This window comes from Salmo salar, chromosome ssa12 (genome assembly GCF_905237065.1).
Source record: "Salmo salar chromosome ssa12, Ssal_v3.1, whole genome shotgun sequence".
Taxonomy (NCBI): Eukaryota; Metazoa; Chordata; class Actinopteri; order Salmoniformes; family Salmonidae; genus Salmo; species Salmo salar.
The window spans coordinates 31,656,802-31,678,472 of NC_059453.1; the positions used below are offsets into that span (position 1 = coordinate 31,656,802).

Below are 21,671 nucleotides of genomic sequence, written 5' to 3' on the forward strand. Positions count from 1 at the left end.
ATGGGGGAGGCCGCCAGTTGGGGAACCCTGCCATACACAATCAAAACGGGTACAGTAATTAAATGAATTGATGCAAAACAATGTATTCTTTGTAGAACATAAACTAGCCTAAATTATTTAGGCATATTTTCTAGCAGTGTTAGAGAAAGAATGTCCCTTTGTCTTACCCCAAAGAATCTCTCCTGTTTTGGAATGAATATATGAATTAAATGTTTATGGTTACAATATAATTCAGCGCCTGAAACACAATGTAGAAGCCTAATTTCTATGTCCTATTAGCAGAAGTGTGTTAATGTAATTTGGGTGAATGTCTTGCCAATAGGGATACTAAGTCACCCGGCGAAGCGTATGGCAATGTGACACCTCGCATTATTGCCGCCATAGGTCTCCATAACAGACTCTATGAAACAATCAGGTAGCTAGTGCTGCAAGGATCTAACAGCACCTTTCATATAAGCCCTGGCAGGTGTAATAGAAACACAGAAATCCCACTGTCACCATTTACTAGAGAAAAGCATTAAAATTCCACTGTCAATGCGCCTAGGGTTGGCCTGAAGCAGAGTTATAATGAATTTCTACAAATGGGGAACAATATAGACGAAGGCTAACCTTAACAAGGTTGAATGTGGAAGTCTCGCTGTAGAACGAATTGTCTCTCCTAAAACAGTAGACCGTGATGATGGTAATGTTATATCAAGATGTTCCTGCCATACAGATTGCAAGAGATTGTTGATATACCGATTCCATTGCACTGGATGTATGAGTTGATATATAAAAATTACTGTCTATATCAGCTAAAACCATTGTACAGAATTCTTGCCACCAACAAAATGTTGAATATTTAGGGCATACAATCATCGCAGCTCTGTAGATTTTGTTGTGAGGATACAGAATCAATAGACCATTTGTTCTAGCATTGCCCTTATTGCAGCCCGTTTCGAGTCTCAGGTTCAGGAATGGCTGAAAAATCATAACATTCATCTAAAATTTGCCCTAGAAATACCATTGTTGGGAGATCTGGATAGACCTGGTCAGTCAATTACTAATATACTCTTAGTAAAAGTATTTTGCATCAACTCGCAATGTCCAGATTCTATTCGATAGATTCAAATTGTATGTTAAACATCACAGCAGAATTGAAAGACATATGGCACGTAGACATCCGAAGATGGTGGCCATCAGAGAAAGGAAAGACAGACTGAAGGAAACTGAAGGTTGGGACGTGGAACTGGAGACAAGTGGGAGAGGAGTTGCTGGGCGGGGGACAGAATGACAGTCAAAGATGAAAAGTACTAAATAAAGTCAAAATAAACTAAACAAAAGGCAGTTTGAATGACACTGAGGGGCAATGCTGTTACACCCATTGACTGTTTGCCTGAGGCTGAGGCCGAGGACGCACAGGTGCTTGCATGTACACATGTACAGTACCAGTCAAAAGTTTGGACACACCTACCCATTTAAGGGTTTTTCTTTATTCTGACTATTTCCTACATTGTAGAATAATAGTGAAGACATCAAAACTATGAAATAAAACATATGGAATCATGTAGTAACCAATAAAGTGTTAAACAAATCCAAATATATTTTACATTTGAGATTCTTCAAATAGCCACCCTTTGCCTTGACAGCTTTGCACACTCTTGGCATTCTCTCAACCAGCTTCATGAGGTAGTCACCTGTTACGCATTACAATTAACAGATGTGCCTTATTAAAAGTTGATTTGTGAAATTTCGTTCTTAATGCATTTGAGACAATCAGCTGTGATGTGACAAGGTAGGGGTGGTATACAGAAGATAGCCCTATTTGGTAAAAGACAAAGTCCATATTACAGCTCACTTTAGGCTTACTTTAAGACATGATGGTCAGTCAATCCGGTACATTTGAAGAACTTTGAAAGTTTCTTCATGTGCAGTTGCAAAAACCATCAAGCGCTATGATGAAACTGGCTCTAATGAGGACCGCCACAGGAATGGAAGACCCAGAGTTACCTTTGCTGCAGAGGATAAGTCCATTACAGTTACCGGCCTCAGAAAATGCAGCCCAAATAAATGCTCCAGAGTTCAAGTAACAGACAGTCTCCTCTGAACAGGTGATGTGTATGTGAATCAGGCCTTCATGGTCTAATTGCTGCAAAGAAACCACTACTAAAGGACACCAATAAGAAGAAGAGACTCGCTTGGGCCTAGAAACACAACCAATGAACATTAGACCGGTGGAAATATATCCTGCTGGTGACAATGTCAGTGATTTATTTAGAATTCAAGGCACACTTAACCAGCATGGCTACCACAGCATTCTGCAGCGATACGCCATCCCATCTGAATTCGGCTTAGTGGGACTATCATTTGTTTTTCAACAGGACAATGACCCAACACACCTCCAGGCTGTGTAAGGGCTATTTGACCAAGAAGGAGAGTGATGGAGTGTTGCATCAGATGACCTGGCCTCCACAATCACCTGAGCTTAACCCAATTGAGTTGGACCGCAGAGTGAAGGAAAAGCAGCTAACAAGTGCTCAGCATTTGCGGGAACTCCTTCAAGACTTTTTTGGTTACTACATGATTCCATTTGTGTTCTTTCATAGTTGAATGAGTAGGTGTCCAAACTTTTGACCGGTACTGTAACTACACACACTCGGATTCAACAAGCACACACGTAAATAGTGCCACATGTACTGAAATGTATACAGTTGGTCTTGCTGTTTAGATTTTGTGTCCTTGATGTCTTTTATTTTCGTATTGTTTTTTCTATTGTTGTCCCCGTTTTGACTTGTTGGGAGATACGTGCCCTTGGGCGGGGCGCTTGACCCCGGTTGCTCCTGTGGGTCACTCTGGACGGGAGACAGATGACTGAATGTAATGTAAATCTTGAGCGGCTTCACTGCAGGTAGATTGTAAGTTAATATTTTTTTAAATGTATTAAATACAAAAATAAAGCAAACTAAATTTAAAAAAATGTTTTTTACTACTGCGTTTCCTTTCTGGAAGGAAAATGATATGCTAGTTCAACAGCAACCTTTATTTGATGGAAGTATGCAAGTCAAATGAAATTATCAAGTAGACATACTCCAGTCAGATGTGATAATGAAGTTAACATTTTTTTATGAGAACTTAAAATAATCTGGAAAAGCAGCTGTTTAAAAGGGGAGCTCTTAAGATCTGCACAGCTGTGGAACCTAACCATGGTTTAATATCCAGAAACTAACACAGTGGTCTCCAATTAAAAAGTCTCCCTGGCTTCAGTTCATCATTCATGAGCTACTTTCAAAGATTGAACAAGACTAACCTTATAATGAGAACCAAGAGCAACTGCATAATATAATCAACTCGGGTAGGGCCTTTATCCATTCACCATTAAAAAGCCGTAGTTCAGCGAAGAGACTTAGGACTAGAGGTCGACCGATTATGATTTTTCAGCGCCGATACCGATTATTGGAGGGCCAAAAAAGCCGATACTGATTAATCGGATGCTTTTTTATTTATTTGTAATAATAACAATTACAACAATACTGAATGAACACTTATTTTAACTTAATATAATACATAAATACTATCAATGTAGCCTCAAATAAATAATGAAACATGTTCAATTCGGTTTAAATAATGCAAAAACAAAGTGCTGGAGAAGAAAGTAAAAGTGCAATATGTGCCATGTAAGAAAGCTAACATTTAAGTTCCTTGCTCAGAACATGAGAACATATGAAAGCTGGTGGTTCCTTTTAACATGAGTCTTCAATATTCCCAGATAAGAAGTTTTAGGTTGTAGTTATTATAGGAATTATAGGACTATTTGTCTCTATACGATTTGTATTTCATATACCTTTGACTATTGGATGTTCTTATAGGCACTTTAGTATTGTCAGTGGAACAGTATAGCTTCCGTCCCTCTCCTCGCTCCTACCTGGGCTCGAACCAGGAACACATCGACAACAGCCACCCTCGAAGCACCGTTACCCATGCAGAGCAAGAGGAACAACTACTCCAAGTCTCAGAGCGAGTGACGTTTGAAACGCTATTAGCGCGCACCCCGCTAACTAGCTAGCCATTTCACATCGGTTACACCAGCCTAATCTTGGGAGTTGATAAGCTTGAAGTCATAAACAGCACAATGCTTGAAGCATTGCGAAGAGCTGCTGGCAAACGCACGAAAGTGCTGTTCGAATGAATGCTTACAAGCCTGCTGCTGCCTACCATCGCTCAGTCAGACTGCTCTATCAAATCATAGACTTAATTATAACATAATAACACCCAGAAATACGAGCCTTTGGTCATTAAAATGGTCGAATACGGAAACTATCATTTCCAAAACGAAACGTTTATTCTTTCAGTGAAATACGGAACCGTTCCGTATTTTATCTGACGGATGGCATCCCTAAGTCTAAATATTGCTGTTACATTGTACAACCTTCAATGTTATGTTATAATTATGTACAATTCTGGCAAATTAATTACGGCCTTTGTTAGGAATAAATGGACTTCACACAGTTCGCAATGAGCCAGGCGGCCCAAACTGCTGCATATACCCTGACTGCTTGCACGGAACGCAAGAGAAGTGACACAATTTCCCTAGTTATAAGAAATTAATGTTAGCAGGCAATATTAACTAAATATGCAGGTTTAAAAATATATACTTGTGTATTGATTTTAAAGAAAGGCACTGATGTTTATGGTTAGGTACATTGGTGCAAAGACAGTGCTTTTTTCGCAAATGGGCTTGTTAAATCATCACCCGTTTGTCGAAGTAGGCTGTGATTCAATGAGAAATTAACAGGCACCGTATCGATTATATGCAACGCAGGACACGCTAGATAAACTAGTAATATCATCAACCATGTGTAGTTAACTAGTGATTATGTTAAGATTGATTGTTTTTTATAAGATAAGTTTAATGCTAGCTAGCAACTTACCTTGGCTTCTTGCTGCCCTCGCGTAACAGGTAGTCAGCCTGCCACGCAGGCTCCTCGTGGAGTGCAATGTAAGGCAGATGGTAAGAGCGTTGGACTAGTAACCGGAAGGTTGCAAAAACGAATCAAGCTGACAAGGTAAAAATCTGTCGTTCTGCCCCTGAACAAGGCAGTTAACCCACGGTTCCTAGGCCGTCATTGAAAATAAGAATGTGTTCCTAACTGACTTGCCTAGTTAAAAAATTATATATATATATATATATATATATATATATATATATATATATATATATATATATATATATATATATATAAAAAAAAATTACAATATTTTTTTTTCAACAAATAATTAAATCTAAATCTATAAAAAATATTGGCAAATTGGTGTCCAAAAATACCGATTAACAATTGTTATGAAAACTTGAAATCGGCCCTAATTAATCGGTCGACCTCTACTTAGAACATGGTGCAACAGGACCATAAGGACATCTCTTACCCTGTCCTTCATCCTCCAGCTCTGGGCCAGGGCCTTGGAACCCTCGATCTTCTCTGAGTGGCGTTTCTTCATGAAGGCCAGCGGCAGGTTCCAGTCGCTCGTGTCCACCTCCTCCTCCTCAGCCAGACACACGACCGGCGAGTGCAGCAGTTCCGAGTCCATTTTCATCAGGGTCCTGAGAGATGGAGAGGTCAGGTTGAGGTCAATGTTAAAAAAGGTTTCTTCATTCAATAATAGGATATAGCTGTACACTATGTTTTTGTGTAACATTGAGGAATATGATAAATATTTAACATGCATCCGTCAGATGCAATCTATTGTTGACCCAAACTATTCAACCATTTTAAGTTCTGCTTCCTAATGACTAGGAAAGTTTGGGCAGCGCTGGGTTAGCCATAGACCAGCTCACAATACCGATCAGATGAGGAGCAGCTCTGGGTTAAAAACTACCACCACCTAGCTTTGGCACTCAACATCAGAAGTCTGTATTGATTGGCCTCCCTGAGTTGTTAATCGTTCTGGTGGGTGGCAATGTTAAATAACCCTACCACAATATAGCTGCCCACACTAAAAAAAGAGTTTCCTGTCAACAAAGGCATTTGTATAATCTCTAGGAGCTCTACTTACCAGACGTAAAGTGAAATGTGACCCTAGCTATCAAATAAACATCTGAATCCAACTTGTCTGAACCACACCATATTCCGGCTGTGTAGACAGCAGTAGATTTCGTGCTAGGAAGTCTCCCTTGAACTGCATGGCCTAATAGCTTCCTGCTATCTAACTCAACATGAATATGGTGCTGTTCAGGGTAAAGTTGGATTCGGACGTTTATTTGATTGCGAGGGAGACATTGACCAGCATAAAAACATCCTGTGGCGGACTGCAATAGCATCGAAAAGTCCCCGCGATATGCAACTGTTCAGGGAAGTCAGGAACCAATACACGCAGTCAGTCAGGAAAGCAGAGGCTAGCTTTTTCAAGCAGAAATTTGCATCCTGTAGCTTTACATTTGGTAAGTACAGTTTCTCGAAATTATACATATGCCTTTGTTAACAGGAAACGTTTTTTTAGTGGTTGGGTTATTTTTTCCGTTGCCAGGCACAACGCAGGGAGTCCAACCAATACACAGACTCCGGACATTGTGTCCGTCCCAAAGCTAACCACCACCCATAAATACCATGGACAATTACATCAGCAATCTCACATCCCTAAACCCCATTCACCCCAGGTGGCCCTGGTGAGTGGGATTTGAACTCAACAGCTTTAGCTTCAAAACAGCCACGACCTCAGGCTCTGTGTGTAGTTAACCGACCCTCTCTGCCCAGTCATCGCCATTTTACCTGTTGTTGTTGTTTTAGCTGATCAGCTGTTGTCGTCTCACCCGGTGTTGTCTAGCTAGCTCTCCCAATCAACACCTGTGATTACTTTATGCCTCGCTGCATGTCTCTCTCAAATGTCAATATGCCTTGTATACTGTTGTTTAGGTTAGTTATCATTGTTTTAGTTTACAATGGAGCCCCTAGTTCCACTCATCATACCTCTGATACCTCCTTTGTCCCACCTCCCACACATGCCGTGACCTCACCCATTATAACCAGCATGTCCAGAGATACAACCTCTCTTATCATCACTCAGTGCCTGGGCTTACCTCCGCTGTACCCGCACCCCATCATACCCGTCTGTACATTATGCCCTGACTCTATTCTACCACACCCAGAAATCTACTCCTTTTATTCATTGTCCCCAACGCTCGAGGCGACCAGTTTTGATAGCCTTTAGCCGTACCCTCATCCTACACCTCCTCTGTTCCTCGGGTGATGTGGAGGTAAACCCAGGCCCTGCGTGTCCCCAGGCACCCTCATTTGTTGACTTCTGTGATCGAAAAAGCCTTGGTTTCATGCATGTCAACATCAGAAGCCTCCTCCCTAAGTTTGTTTTACTCACTGCTTTAGCACACTCCGCCAACCCTGATGTCCTTGCCATGTCTGAATCCTGGCTTAGGAAGGCCACCAAAAATTCTGAGATTTCCATCAAGATAGAACTGCCAAAGGGGGAGGAGTTGCAATCTACTGCAGAGAGAGCCTGCAAAGTTCTGTCATACTTTCCAGGTCTATACCCAAACAGTTCGAACTTCTAATTTTAAAAATGAATCTCTCCAGAAATAAGTCTCTTACTGTTGCCGCCTGCTATCAACCCCCCTCCGCTCCCAGCTGTGCCCTGGACATCATTTGTGAATTGATCGTCCCCCATCTAGCCTCAGAGTTCGTTCTGTTAGGTGACCTAAACTGGGATATGCTTAACACACCAGCAGTCCTACAATCTAAGCTAGATGCCCTCAACCTCACACAAATCATCAAGGAACCCACCAGGTACAACCCTAAATCCGTAAACACGGTCACCCCTCAGACATGATCCTGACCAACTTGCCCTCCAAATACACCTCCGCTGTTTTCAATCAGGATCTCAGCGATCACTGCCTCATTGCCTGTATTCGCTATGGGTCTGCGGTCAAACGACCACCCCTCATCACTGTCAAACGCTCCCTAAAACACTTCTGCGAGCAGGCCTTTCTAAATCGACCTGGCCCGGGTATCCTGGAAGGATATTGACCTCATCCCGTCAGTCGAGGATGCCTGGTTATTCTTTAAAAGTAATTTCCTCACCATCTTAGATAAGCATGCCCGTTCAAAAAATGCAGAACTAAGAACAGACATAGGCCTTGGTTCACTCCAGACCCGTCTGCCCTTGACCAGCACCAAAACATCCTGTGGCGGACTGCAATAGCATCGAAAAGTCCCCGCGATATGCAACTGTTCAGGGAAGTCAGGAACCAATACACGCAGTCAGTCAGGAAAGCAAAGGCTAGCTTTTTCAAGCAGAAATTTGCATCCTGTAGCTCTAACTCCAAAAGGTTTTGGGACACTAAAGTCCATGGAGAACAAGAGCACCTCCTCCCAGCTGCCCAATGCACTGAGGCTAGGTAACACGGTCACCACCAATAATTCCATGATAATCGAACATTTCAATAAGCATTTCTCTACGGCTGGCCATTCCTTCCTCCTGGCTACTCCAATCCCGGCCAACAGCTCCCCCCCACAGCTACTCGCCGAAGCCTCCCCAGCTTCTCCTTCACCCAAATCCAGACAGCAGATGTTCTGAAAGAGCTGCAAAACCTGGACCCATAAAAATCAGCTGGGCTAGACAATCTGGACCCTCTCTTTCTAAAACTATCCACCGCCATTGTTGCAACCCCTATTACCAGCCTGTTCAACCTCTCGTATCGTCCAAGATCCCGAAAGATTGGAAAGCTGCCGCGGTCATCCCCCACTTCAAAGGGGGTGACACCCTAGACCCAAACTGTTACAGACCTATTTCCATCCTGCCCTGCCTATCTAAAGTCTTCGAAAGTCAAGTTAATAAACAGATCACTGACCATTTCGGATCCCACCGTACCTTCTCCGCTGTGCAATCCGGTTTCCGAGCCGGTCACGGGTGCACCTCAGCCACGCTCAAGGTACTAAACGATATCATAACCGCCATCGATAAAAGACAGTACTGTGCAGCCGTCTTCATCGACCTGGCCAAGGCTTTCAACTCTGTCAATCACCGTATTCTTATCGGCAGACTCAATAGCCTTGTTTTTTCTAATGACTGCCTCACCTGGTTCACCTACTACTTTGCAGACAGAGTTCAGTGTGTCAAATCGGAGGGCATGTTGTCCGGACCTCTGGCAGTCTCTATGGGGGTACCACAGGGTTCAATTCTCAGGCCGACTCTTTTCTTTGTATATATCAATGTCGCTCTTGCTGCGGGCGATTCCCTGATCCACCTCTACGCAGACAACACCATTCTGTATTCTTCTGGCCCTTTCTTGGACACTGTGCTAACAAACATCCAAACGAGCTTCAATGCCATACAACACCCCTTCCGTGGCCTCCAACTGCTCTTAAATGCTAGTAAACCCAAATACATGCTTTTCAACCATTCACTGCTCGCACCTGCCCGCCCGACTAGCATCACCACCCTGGACTGTTCCAACCTAGAATATGCGGACAACTATAAATACCTAGGTGTCTGGTTAGACTGTAAACTCTCCTTCCAGACTCATATCAAACATCTCCAATCCAAAATCAAATCTAGAATCGGCTTTCTATTTCACAACAAAGCCTCCTTCACTCACACCGCCAAACATACCCTAGTAAAACTGACTATCCTACCGATCCTCGACTTCGGCGATGTCATTTACAAAATAGCTTCCATTACTCTACTCAGCAAACTGGATGCAGTCTATCACAGTGCCATCCGTTTTGTTACCAAATCACCTTATACCACCCACCACTGCGACCTGTATGCTCTAGTCGGCTGGCCATAGCTACATATTCATTGCCAGACCCACTGGCTCCAGGTCATCTATAAGTCTATGCTAGGTAAAGCTCCGCCCTATATCAGTTCACTGGTCACGATAACAACACCTACCCATAGCACACGTTCCAGCAGGTACATCTCACTGATCATCCCCAAAGCAACACCTCATTTGGCCGCCTTTCCTTCCAGTTCTCTGCTGCCAGTGACTGGAACGAATCCCTCACCAACTTTAAACATCAGCTACCTGAGCTGCTAACTGATCGCTGCAGCTGTACATAGTCCATCTGTAAATTGCCCACCCAATCTACCTACCTCATCCCCATACTGTTTTTATTTTATTTACTTTTTTACACACCAGTATTTCTACTTGCACATCATCATATGCTCATTTATCACTCCAGTGTTAATCCGCGAAATTGTATTTATTTATTTATTCGCTCCTATGGCCTATTTATTGCCTACCTCATGCCTTTTGCACACACTGTACATAGACTTTCCTTTTTTCTACTGTGTCATTGACTTGTTTATTGTGTTATTGGCTTGTTTATTGTTTACTCCATGTGTAACTCTGTTGTTGTCTGTGTCACACTGCTTTGCTTTATCTTGGCCAGGTCGCAGTTGTAAATGAGAACGTGTTCTCAACTAGCCTACCTGGTTAAATAAAGGTGAAATAAAAAAATAAAAATGAACTCAACAGCTTTAGCATCAAAACAAAGTACAACCATGTAAGACTCGTTTGTCATGATGTGCTGTTGTGAACATATTATCGTTCTAATAAGTACATAACTAGTAGCTACTGTATTTGCATTTGACACGGTTAACATTAGCTGTGTAAATAGGTTTAACTCTGACGATGACGTCTCACCAGTGAATTCCCTTTAAATTAACTTAGCCGTCAAATGGTAGATAATATGCAGAATGGACTGGTTAACTTAAATGGAAATGCTGTTTTCTAACGGGATAGTACATATTGCAGAATGATACATAACGTTCTACCGATTTCCAATTCTGTTATCAACCTGCAGAGGTTGAACCATGCTCGCGCGTGGCTGTTCTAGAGTTCGGGGTCGAGTTTGACAGGTTAGCTTGTGGCTAACTAGCAGACCCTTAGCCGACTTGCTGACAACTAGCTGGTATTGTTATCACAGGTTTGTACTTCATGCTTGTAAAACTGTACATGCTTCATGTTACTTGTAGATTTGCAAACTACAGTAGTTAAACGTTTTAGAAAATAATGACTGGCAAGTGAAGCAAATGTGCAGAAATTGCCTTTTTCACAGGCTGGCGTGCAGCGTACAGACCTTGGCACGGTAGAATCCTCTTCGATACGGGGTGGGAAACCTTTCCGTCTCCTGACTATTATAGACGCGGTCGCACAGATAATTCTTGAAAGAAAATTGTACGGTAGCGTCCACAATTTGTAAACAATGTCGAACCCGACAGGTCCAAGTTCGACCGGTATGTGTTTGCAGGGAAATCTGCGGTTTCTCTCCCCACGGCTGCTCTTTGCTATGGGAAGGGGCTCGAGACGAGGCCCATCTTCACACGGACACTCTGCCACAACCACGCCACGCGTTGTCAGGCTCGAGCTGTCAATGACGCTTGTTGTATGGTCTTCTGACACAAACGTGTGTTATAAGCTAGTTGCGGTGATAATAACAAACAATTCCAACTATTTCTCCAGAGACACTTCTTCAGCACTTCTGCAAGGGCGCCGCCATCTTGGGAAAGACCCACAATGCACTGTAGCACCCAGGGCTGGACTGAAGATGTCATTAAAAACGTCATCATGGTCAGTGAATGTCCCTTTCATCAAAATAAAAGTTAAATAGTTAAGTCAAGTCCTAAATATTCCATACAGTTCAGTTGTGATGTCTCAATGCGATCCAAAAAGATACGTTTATTATTGCATCCTGTACATTTTGAGAGATTGATGTTGTTGATAATCTTACTTTTTATTAAGCTTGTCCCACTATAATAATATTTGGGACTACATAGGCCTACCATGATAGTGCCTTATCCCAAGGTCACTGCGCAATTATAGACTACACCATGTTTTAAAGTGAAATCTTTCAAAATACTGTATCATAATCCAAACAAACATAAAATACCTTCAATGAGCAATAACAAAGCACCCTCCCGCCCCTAATTCGGCAAAAAGCTAAAAGATGGAGCTGGAGAAATGTAATCACTCTCAAATTCATAGACAGGACTGACCAACACTAGGACTGACCATCCATGATAGCAAAATTATATTTTTAACCATATTTTGAGGCTATATAGTGTTTGTTTACATTTACTTTGTTTACAAACATTGGAGTAAAACAAGCTTATATTTTGGATCCTAATCGGGTAAGACAGTAGAACTATGCTAATGAGGCATTTATAAGTTATATTCACCAAAGAATCAGTGGGTACATATAATTCATTCCAAAAATGGATGAAGCAACTGCAGATTGCCTCTTCAAACATTTAAAATGTACTTCTTTAAAGTATAACAATCAAAGGTTTCCCTTTCTTACCTAATTAGATTTTCTCAAGAAAAGAAGCACATGCAATTCTTTAGCCAGAGAAAAGTAATGGGGGAGGGGAGGCAGGGTGGTGCTCAAAGACATTTCTAGCATATTTTTGGTTGTCTGTTGTTACATTCCTTCTGACCAGATTTTTACCTCAGGGTTACTCGGCTGCAGGAATGTTTGCTGAATTGCACCTTGCAATTCTCACTGCCTGTTTCCACTGAACAAGTGAATTCACACAGAAAGCAGCTGCCTCTTTATTTTCCCTAGTATCCACTGCTGTCTGCCTTTTGTGCTCATACATCACTCAGTGGGGGTTTAAGGTTTTAGAAGAAACACTAGAGAGAAAAAAACACATCCATCTGTCCCTGTGACAAAAATGAAACCCCCTTTCTGTTTACTCTCTACTAAGAGATTGAAAAAGTTCATCCATCATGTAGAGGAGGTGATTACGGCAACAAATTACTCCAAAGAGAAGCCGTGTGGAGATACAGTGCATTCGGAAAGTATTCAGAGCCCTTGACTTTTCCCACATTTTGTTACGTTACAGCCTTATTCTAAAATTGATTAAATAGTTTTTTTCTTCATTGGTATACACACAATACCCCTTAATGACAAAGCAAAAACAGGTTTTTACAAATGTTTGCAAATAAAATAAACTGAAATATCACATTTACATAAGTATTCAGACCCTTTACTCAGTACTTTGTTGAAGCACCTTTGAAGCACCTTGAGTTTACAGCCTCAAGTCTTTTTTGGTATGACGCTACAAGCTTGGCAAACCTGTATTTGGGGAGTTTCTCCCATTCTTCTCTGCAGATCAGCTCAAGCTCTGTCAGGTTGGATGGGGAGCATCGCTGCACAGCTATTTTCAGGTCTCTACAGAGATGTTTGATCGAGTTCAAGTCCAGGCTATGGATGGGCCCCTCAAGGACATTCAAAGACATCAAATCAAACTTTATTTGTCACATGCGCCGAATACAACCTTACAGTAAAGTGCTTACTTAAAAGCCCTTAACCAACAATGCAGTTTAAGAAAGTATTTACCAAATAAACTAAAGTAAAAAATAATACAAATGAACACAATAAAATAACAATAGTGAGGCTATATACAGGGGGTAACGGTATCAAATCAATGCGCAGGGGTACAGGTTAATCGAGGTAATTTGTACATGTAGGTAGGGGTAAAGTAACTATGCATAGATAATAAACAGCCTTTTGGTCCTAGACTTGGCGCTCCGGTACCGCTTGCCGTGCAGTAGCAGAGAGAAGAGTCTATCACTTGGGTGACTGGAGTCTTTCACAATTTTTTTGGCTTTCCTTTGACACCGCCTAGTATATAGGTCCTGGATGGCAGGAAGCTTGGCCCCAGTGATGTACTGGGCCGTACACACTACCCTCTGTAGCGCCTTACTGTCACATGCCGAGCAGCTGCTATACCAGGTGTTGATGCAACCGGTCAGGATGCTTTCGATGGTGCAGCTGTAGAACTTTTTGCAGATCTCGGGACCCATGCCAAATCTTTTCAGTCTCCTGAGGGGAAAAGGTGTTGTCGTGCCCTCTTCACAACTGTCTTTGTGTGCTTGGACCATGATAGTTCATTGGTGATGTGGACACCAAGGAACTTCAAACTCTCGACCCGCTCCACTACAGTCCGTTGATGTTAATGGGAGCCTGTTCGGCCCGCCTTTTCCTGTGGTCCACAATCAGCTCCTTTGTCATGTTCACATTGAGGGAGAGGTTGTTATCCTAGCACCACACTGTCAGGTCTTTGACCTCCTCCTTATAGGCTGTCTCATTGTTAATCGGTAATCAGGCCTAGCACTGTTGTGTCGTCAGCAAACTTAATGATGGTGTTGGAGTTGTGTTTGGCCACGCAGTCGTGGGTGAACAGGAAGTACAGGAGGAGACTAAGCACGCACCCCTGAGGGGCCCCAGTGTTGAGGATCAGCGTGGCAGACATGTTGTTGCCTATTCTTACCACCTGGGGGCGGCCCGTCAGGAAGTCCAGGATCCAGTTACAGAGGGAGGTGTTTAGTCCCAGGGTCCTTAGCTTAGTGATGAGCTTTGAGGGTACTATGGTGTTGAACGCTGCGCTGTAGTCAATGAACAGGATTCTAACATAGGTTTTCCTTTTGTCCAGGTGGGAAAGGGCAATGTGGAGTGCAATTGAGATTGCGTCATCTGTGGATCTGTTGGGGCGGTATGCGAATTGAAGTGGGTCTAGGGTATCCGGGATGATGCTGTTGATGTGAGCCATGACCAGCCTTTCAAAACACTTCATGGCTACCGACGTGAGTGCTATGGGGCGGTAATCATTATGGTGGTCTGCTTGAAACATGTAGGTATTACAGGCTTGTTCAGGGAGAGGTTGAAAATGTCAGTGAAGACACTTGCCAGTTGGTCAGCGTATGCTTTGAGTACACGTCCTGGTAATCCGTCTGGCCCCGCGGCTTTGTGATTGTTGACCTGTTTAAAGGTCTTGCTCCCATTGGCCGCCGAGAGCATTATCACATAGTTGTCCGGAACAGCTGGTGCTCTCATTCATCTTTCAGTGTTGCTTGCTTCATAGCGAGCATAAAAGGCATTTAGCTCGCCTGGTAGGTTCGCGTCACTGCGCAGCTCGCGGCTGGGTTTCCCTTTGTAGTCCGTAATAGTTTTCAAGACATGCCACATCCGATGAGCATCAGAGCCGGTGTAGTAGGATTCAATTTTAATCCTGAATTGACGCTTTTCCTGTTTGATGGTTCGTTTGTGGGCATAGCGGGAATTCTTATAAACGTCCGGATTATTGTCCCGCTCCTTGAAAGCGGGAGCTCTAGCCTTTAGCTACTGTTTACAGGCCTCCTGGGCCATATACAGCGTTCCTCACTGAGTTCCCTGAATTCCTATCGGACAATGTAGTCATAGCAGATAATATTCACATTTTTGGTGACTTTAATATTCACATGGAAAAGTCCACAGACCCACTCCAAAAGGCTTTCGGAGCCATCATCGACTCAGTGGGTTTTGTCCAACATGTCTCTGGACCTACTCACTGCCGCAGCCATACTCTGGACCTAGTTTTGTCCCGTGGAATAAATGTTGTGGATCGTAATGTTTTTCCCCATAATCCTGGACTATCGGACCACCATTTTATTACGTTTGCACTCGCAACAAATAATCTGCTCAGACCCCAACCAAGGAGCATCAAAAGTCGTGCTGTAAATTCTCAGACAACCCAAAGATTCCTTGATGCCCTTCCAGACTCCCTCTGCCTACCCAAGGACATCAGAGGACAAAAATCAGTTAACCACCTAACTGAGGAACTCAATTTAATCTTGCGCAATACCCTAGATGCAGTTGCACCCCTAAAAACTAAAAACATTTGTCATAAGAAACTAGCTCCCTGGTATACAGAAAATACATGAGCTCTGAAGCAAGCTCCCAGTCATATGTTTGAGAAATTGAAGTAATAGCATTTCTAAGATATTTGAATATCGTGCCACGGCATTCCAATGGCTGTTGACTAGGGTGGGACGCAAACGTCCCACCTAGCCCAGAGAGGTTAACGTATTTCTATGTTTAGTCTAGTTAGTTGTAGTTCTATGTTTAGGTTAATGGGGGGTTGGACTCTCAATTGGAGGCAGGTGCTTTCTCGTTGCCTCTGATTGAGAGTCCTATATATGGGTATGTGTTTGGTTTAGTGTTTGTGGGAGATTGTCTCTTGTTTTGCGTGTGTGAGCCTTACAAGACTGTTTGGTTGTTCGTGAGTTCTTCGTTGTTTGTTATTTTGGTGTTTTCTTGGTTTCAATAAATATCAAGATGAGCATCCACATTCCTGCTGCGTTTTGGTCCTCCATTCCAGACGACAACCGTGACAGAAGCCCCAAAATTGCCCTCGCTAGAAGCCTGTGTTTCAGACATAAGGAAGTGGATGGCTGCAAACGTTCTACTTTTAAACTGGGACAAAACAGAGATGCTTGTTCTTGGTCCCAAGAAACAAAGAGATCTTCTGTTGAATCTGACAATTAATCTTGATGGTTGTACAGTTGTCTCAAATAAAACTGTGAAGGACCTCAGCGTTACCCTGGACCCTGATCTCTCTTTTGAAGAACATATCAAGACTGTTTCAAGGACAGCTTTTTTCCATCTACGTAACATTGCAAAAATCAGAAACTTTCTGTCCAAAAATGATGCAGAAAAATTAATCCATGCTTTTGTTACTTCTAGGTTGGACTACTGCAATGCTCTACTTTCCGGCTACCCAGATAAAGCACTAAATAAACTTCAGTTAGTGCTAAATACGGCTGCTAGAATCCTGACTAGAACCAAAAAATTTGATCATATTACTCCAGTGCTAGCCTCCCTACACTGGCTTTCTGTTAAGGCAAGGGCTGATTTCAAGGTTTTATTGCTAACCTACAAAGCATTACATGGGCTTGCTCCTACCTATCTTTCCGATTTGGTCCTGCCGTACATACCTACACGTACGCTACGGTCACAAGACGCAGGCCTCCTAATTGTCCCTAGAATTTCTAAGCAAACAGCTGGAGGCAGGGCTTTCTCCTATAGAGCTCCATTTTTATGGAATGGTCTGCTTACCCATGTGAGAGACGTAGACTCGGTCTCAACCTTTGTCTTTACTGAAGACTCATCTCTTCAGTGGGTCCTATGATTGAGTGTAGTCTGGCCCAGGAGTGTGAAGGTGAACGGAAAGGCTCTGGAGCAACGAACCGCCCTTGCTGTCTCTGCCTGGCCGGTTCCCCTCTCTCCACTGGGATTCTCTGCCTCTAACCCTATTACAGGGGCTGAGTCACTGGCTTACTGGTGTTCTTCCATGCCGTCCCTAAGAGGGGTGCGTCACTTGAGTGGGTTGAGTCACTGACGTGGTCTTTCTGTCGGGGTTGGCGCCCCCCCTTGGGTTGTGCCGTGGCGGAGATCTTTGTGGGCTATACTCGGCCTTGTCTCAGGATGGTAAGTTGGTGGTTGGAGATATCCCTCTAGTGGTGTGGGGGCTGTGCTTTGGCAAAGTGGGTGGGGTTATATCCTGCCTGTTTGGCCCTGTCCGGGGGTATCATCGGATGGGGCCACAGTGTCTCCTGACCCCTCCTGTCTCAGCCTCCAGTATTTATGCTGCAGTAGTTGATGTGTCGGGTGGCTAGGGTCAGTCTGTTATATCTGGAGTATTTCTCCTGTCTTATCCGGTGTCCTGTGTGAATTTAAGTATGCTCTCTCTAATTCTCTTTTTCTCTCTTTCTTTCTTTCTCTCTCTCGGAGGACCTGAGCCCTAGGACCATGCCTCAGGACTACCTGGCATGATGACTCCTTGCTGTCCCCAGTCCACCTGGCCGTGCTGCTGCTCAAGTTTCAACTGTTCTGCCTGCGGCTATGGACCCTGACCTGTTCACCGGACGTGCTACCTGTCCCAGACCTGCTGTATTCAACTCTCTAGAGACAGCAGGAGCGGTAGAGATACTCTCAATGTTCGGCTATGAAAAGCCAACTGACATTTATTCTTGAGGTGCTGACTTCTTGCACCCTCGACAACTACTGTGATTATTATTATTTGACCATGCTGGTCATTTATGAACATTTGAACATCTTGGCCATGTTCTGTTATAATCTCCACCCGGCACAGCCAGAAGAGGACTGGCAACCCCTCATAGCCTGGTTCCTCTCTAGGTTTCTTCCTAGGTTTTGGCCTTTCTATGGAGTTTTTCCTAGCCACCGTGCTTCTACACCTGCATTACTTGCTGTTTGGGGTTTTAGGCTGGGTTTCTGTACAGCACTTTGAGATATCAGCTGATGTAAGAAGGGCTATATAAATAAATTAGATTTGATTTGATTTGATTTGGGGATGTTGCTTGTAATCCATGGCTTCAGGTTGGGATATGTACGTACGGTCGCTGTGGGGACGACGTCATTGATGCACTTATACAATGAAGCCGATGACTGAGGTGGTATACTCCTCAATGCCATTGGATGAATCCCGGAACATATTCCAGTCTGTGCTAGCAAAACAGTCCTGTAGCTTAGTATCAGCATCATCTGACCACTTCCGTATTGAGCGAGTCGCTGGTACTTCCTGCTTTAGTTTTTGCTTGGAAGCAGGAATCAGGAGGATAGAATTATGGTCAGATTTGCCAAATGGAGGGCGAGGGAGAGTTTTGTATGCGTCTCAGTGAGTGGAGTAAAGGTGGTCTAGTTTTTCCCCCCCTCTGGTTGCACATGGGGCATGCTGGTAGAAATTGGGTAAAACGTATTTAAGTTTGCCTGCATTAAAGTTCCAGGCCACTAGGAGAGCTGCTTTTGGATGAGCATTTTCTTCTTTGCTTTTGGCCTTATACAGCTCGTTGAGTGCGGTCTTAGTGCCAGCATCAGTTTGTGGTGTTAAATAGATGGCTACGAATAATATATACTTGTCCCAAAGACACTCCTGCATTGTTTTGTCTGTGTGCTTAGGGTCGTTGTCCTGTTGGAAAGTGAACCTTCGCCCCCGTCTGAGGTCCTGAGCGCTTTGGAGCAGGTTTTAATCAAGGATCTCTCTGTACTTTGCTCAGTTAATTTTTCCCTCGATCTTGACTAGTCTCCCAATCCCTGCCGCTGAAAAACATCCCCACAGTATGATGCTGCCACCACTATCCTTCACCATAGGGATGGTGCCAGGTTTCCTCCAGACGTGACGCTTTGAATTCAGGCAAAAGAGTTCAATCTTGGTTTCATCACACCAGAGAATCTTGTTTCTCGTGGTCTGAGAGTGCTTTTGGTGCCTTTTGGCAAACTCCAAGCGGGCTGTCATGTGCCTTTTACTGAGGAGTGGCTTCAGTCTGGCCACTTTACCATAAAGGCCTGATTCGTGAAGTGCTGCAGAGATTGTTGTCCTTCTGGAAGGTTCACCCATCTTCACAGAGGAACTCAGGAGCTCTGTCAGAGTGACCATCAGGTTCTTGGTCACCTCCCTGACCAAGGCCCTTCTGCCCCGATTACGTTTGCCTGGCCGGAAATCTCTAGGAAGAGTCTTGGTGGTTCCAAACTTCTTCCATTCAAGAATGATGCAGGCCAATGTGTTCTTGAGGACCTTCAATGCTGCAGAAATGTTTTGGTACCCTTCCCCAGATCTGTGTCTCGACACAATGCTGTCTCGGCGCACTAGGACAATTCCTTCGGCATGGCTTGGTTTTTGCTCTGACATGCACTGTCAACTGTTTATATAGACAGGTGTGTGACAGGTGGACTCCAATCAAGTTGTGGAAACATCTCAAGGATGATCAATGGAAACAGGATGCACTTGAGCTACATTTAGAGTCTCATTGCAAAGGGTCTGAATACTTATGTAAATAAGGTATTTCTGTTATTTGCAAAAATGTTTTTAAAAAAAACATTTTTTTTGCTTTGTCATTATTGGGTATTTTGTGTAGATTGATGAGGAAAAGCATTTATTGAATCAATTTTAGAATAAGGCTGTAATGTAACATAATGTGGCAAAAGTCAAGGTGTCTGAATACTTTCCGAATGCCCTGTATACATTAAATTCTGTATCTCCACAAGGTTTAAACGAAGAATTAGATTTCACCTCCTTCCTATAAGCCACATTTAGACTGTTATAGGCTACAAGAACACTGTCCATATCCGTTTTTGCATATAGTTTATGAGTTGGCCCCACATATTTATGAACGGCTGTACCTGATGTCTTTTGTGGTGGGCTATTACATGAATTGATATGATCTATTCAGGTCTGCGGACACCTGGGGTGGTTGATTCGTGAGTTGCCCTCCGTGCCCCCCCCCCCCATACCCTATAATTATGTATTTCTTTGTGACTCATTTGTATACAGGTAGACCAGAAAAGCCACATCCCTGATTGGCAGATGAGTGGCAACCCTGATTAGAAGCACTTGATGCTCATCGGTTGTTCTTTACGAATGCTGTTTTGAATGAAAGAAATTTGCTCCTACACACTGAAGAAGGCTGTGAAGCCGAAACATCTGTGTATGTATGCTATCCTATGCAGTGAAAATGATCTAAAAAATTGAATAATAGAGTAAGCTTCATGCAACATATTTTTAAGTGCAAACCCATGACACCTTTTTGTTTGTCTGAATTTGCGGGTTTTACGCACCAGCCGAGCTTCTGGGAGAACAAAATGGTTCTCTTTTGATTAGTTACTCTCTAGTAAGACAAATGGGATATTGTGAAGCACTTAGAGAATGACATTATTTCATATTTAAGGACTTTTAATTGCTGTCATCAAAAGACACAGCAGGGTTCTTTACTACTGTGTCGTATTGCAACGGAAAATGAAAATCATTCTTTCTTAATGGACAAGAGAACCCTTCCTGTTTCCATCCATTTTCTTGCTTGGTTCATAGGAGACAGGACATAGGGGATGCAATGGAGATGAGCTATGGTAGATGGGAAGTAGAGGCTCTTCCAATGTCTCAGTCACTTCCCTGTTAAATCAGACAAAAATATCACTTTCTCATCTTCTTGGTGATAAGCACACCACAATACAGCTCAGATCATATATATGCACCACCACGAGGCGGTCAACTCAGCTCATCAGAAAACATGAAAACAGTATGGCAGATGGACAGTAGGATTTTCTCCCTCTCACTGCATTGGCCAGTGCAGTAATCAATATGCTGGCTATTTGGGTTAGCCAGCAGCAAAACTATGGGACAGCAATCTAGAGATTTGTAAGAAACTCATAACTGTATCAGGCTGAATCTATCCCTCCTGTCTCAGTGTCCAGTGTGAATGAGAAACCAATCCAATCTCTTAAGAGTGTGATGGAGGTTGAGACCCTGGGATAGTGGGGAGGGGAGGGGAAGATTAGTCACACACACACACACATCCTCTCTCTCTCTCTCTCTCTCTCTCTCTCTCTCTCTCGCACACTCTCTCTCTCTCACACACACACACACACACACACACACACACACACACACACACACACACACACACACACACACACACACACACACACACACACACACACATACACAGTGTTCTCCTCCCAGATTGGGAGCATGGTGACAAGGTGATCAACGGGGCTCAATCCGGAAACTGGAGCTGTTCCCAGAGCCAAATCAGACAAGGGTGAAGAAAAGCCAACGCGTCACCTCCCTGAGGACTGATTACAACAAGGCTGGCAAGACGACAGAGCCAAAGAACCATGCAAGAAGAGAGAGAGCAGAGAATGGCAGAGAGAGATAGAGAGATGGATCGGAGAGGTTTCCAATCGGATGTGGAGAGGTTTGTTTTACCAGGAAGCTTGTCTATAATAATCATGTGATCCTCTAAGTAGACGATAATAGTGTGTCCTCTCAGACGGGAAACTGGAGACGGAAGAGCAGTAATGAGGCATTAACTCGCCCCACCCAGTTCTTCTCAGTCACATAAAGGTACA

General features: G+C 43.5%; 1 protein-coding gene across 1 annotated transcript in view; it reads right to left on the bottom strand.

The window, feature by feature from the left end:
• The window catches only part of LOC106564921 (regulatory-associated protein of mTOR), a 198,684-nt gene extending 187,190 nt beyond the window's left edge, over positions 1–11,494 (bottom strand). The window contains 2 exon segments of the mRNA XM_014131441.2: positions 5,401–5,575; positions 11,067–11,494. Coding sequence (XP_013986916.1) covers positions 5,401–5,568 — 168 coding nt within the window. The 5' untranslated portion in view covers positions 5,569–5,575; positions 11,067–11,494.
• Between the last annotated feature and the right edge of the window lie 10,177 nt (positions 11,495–21,671).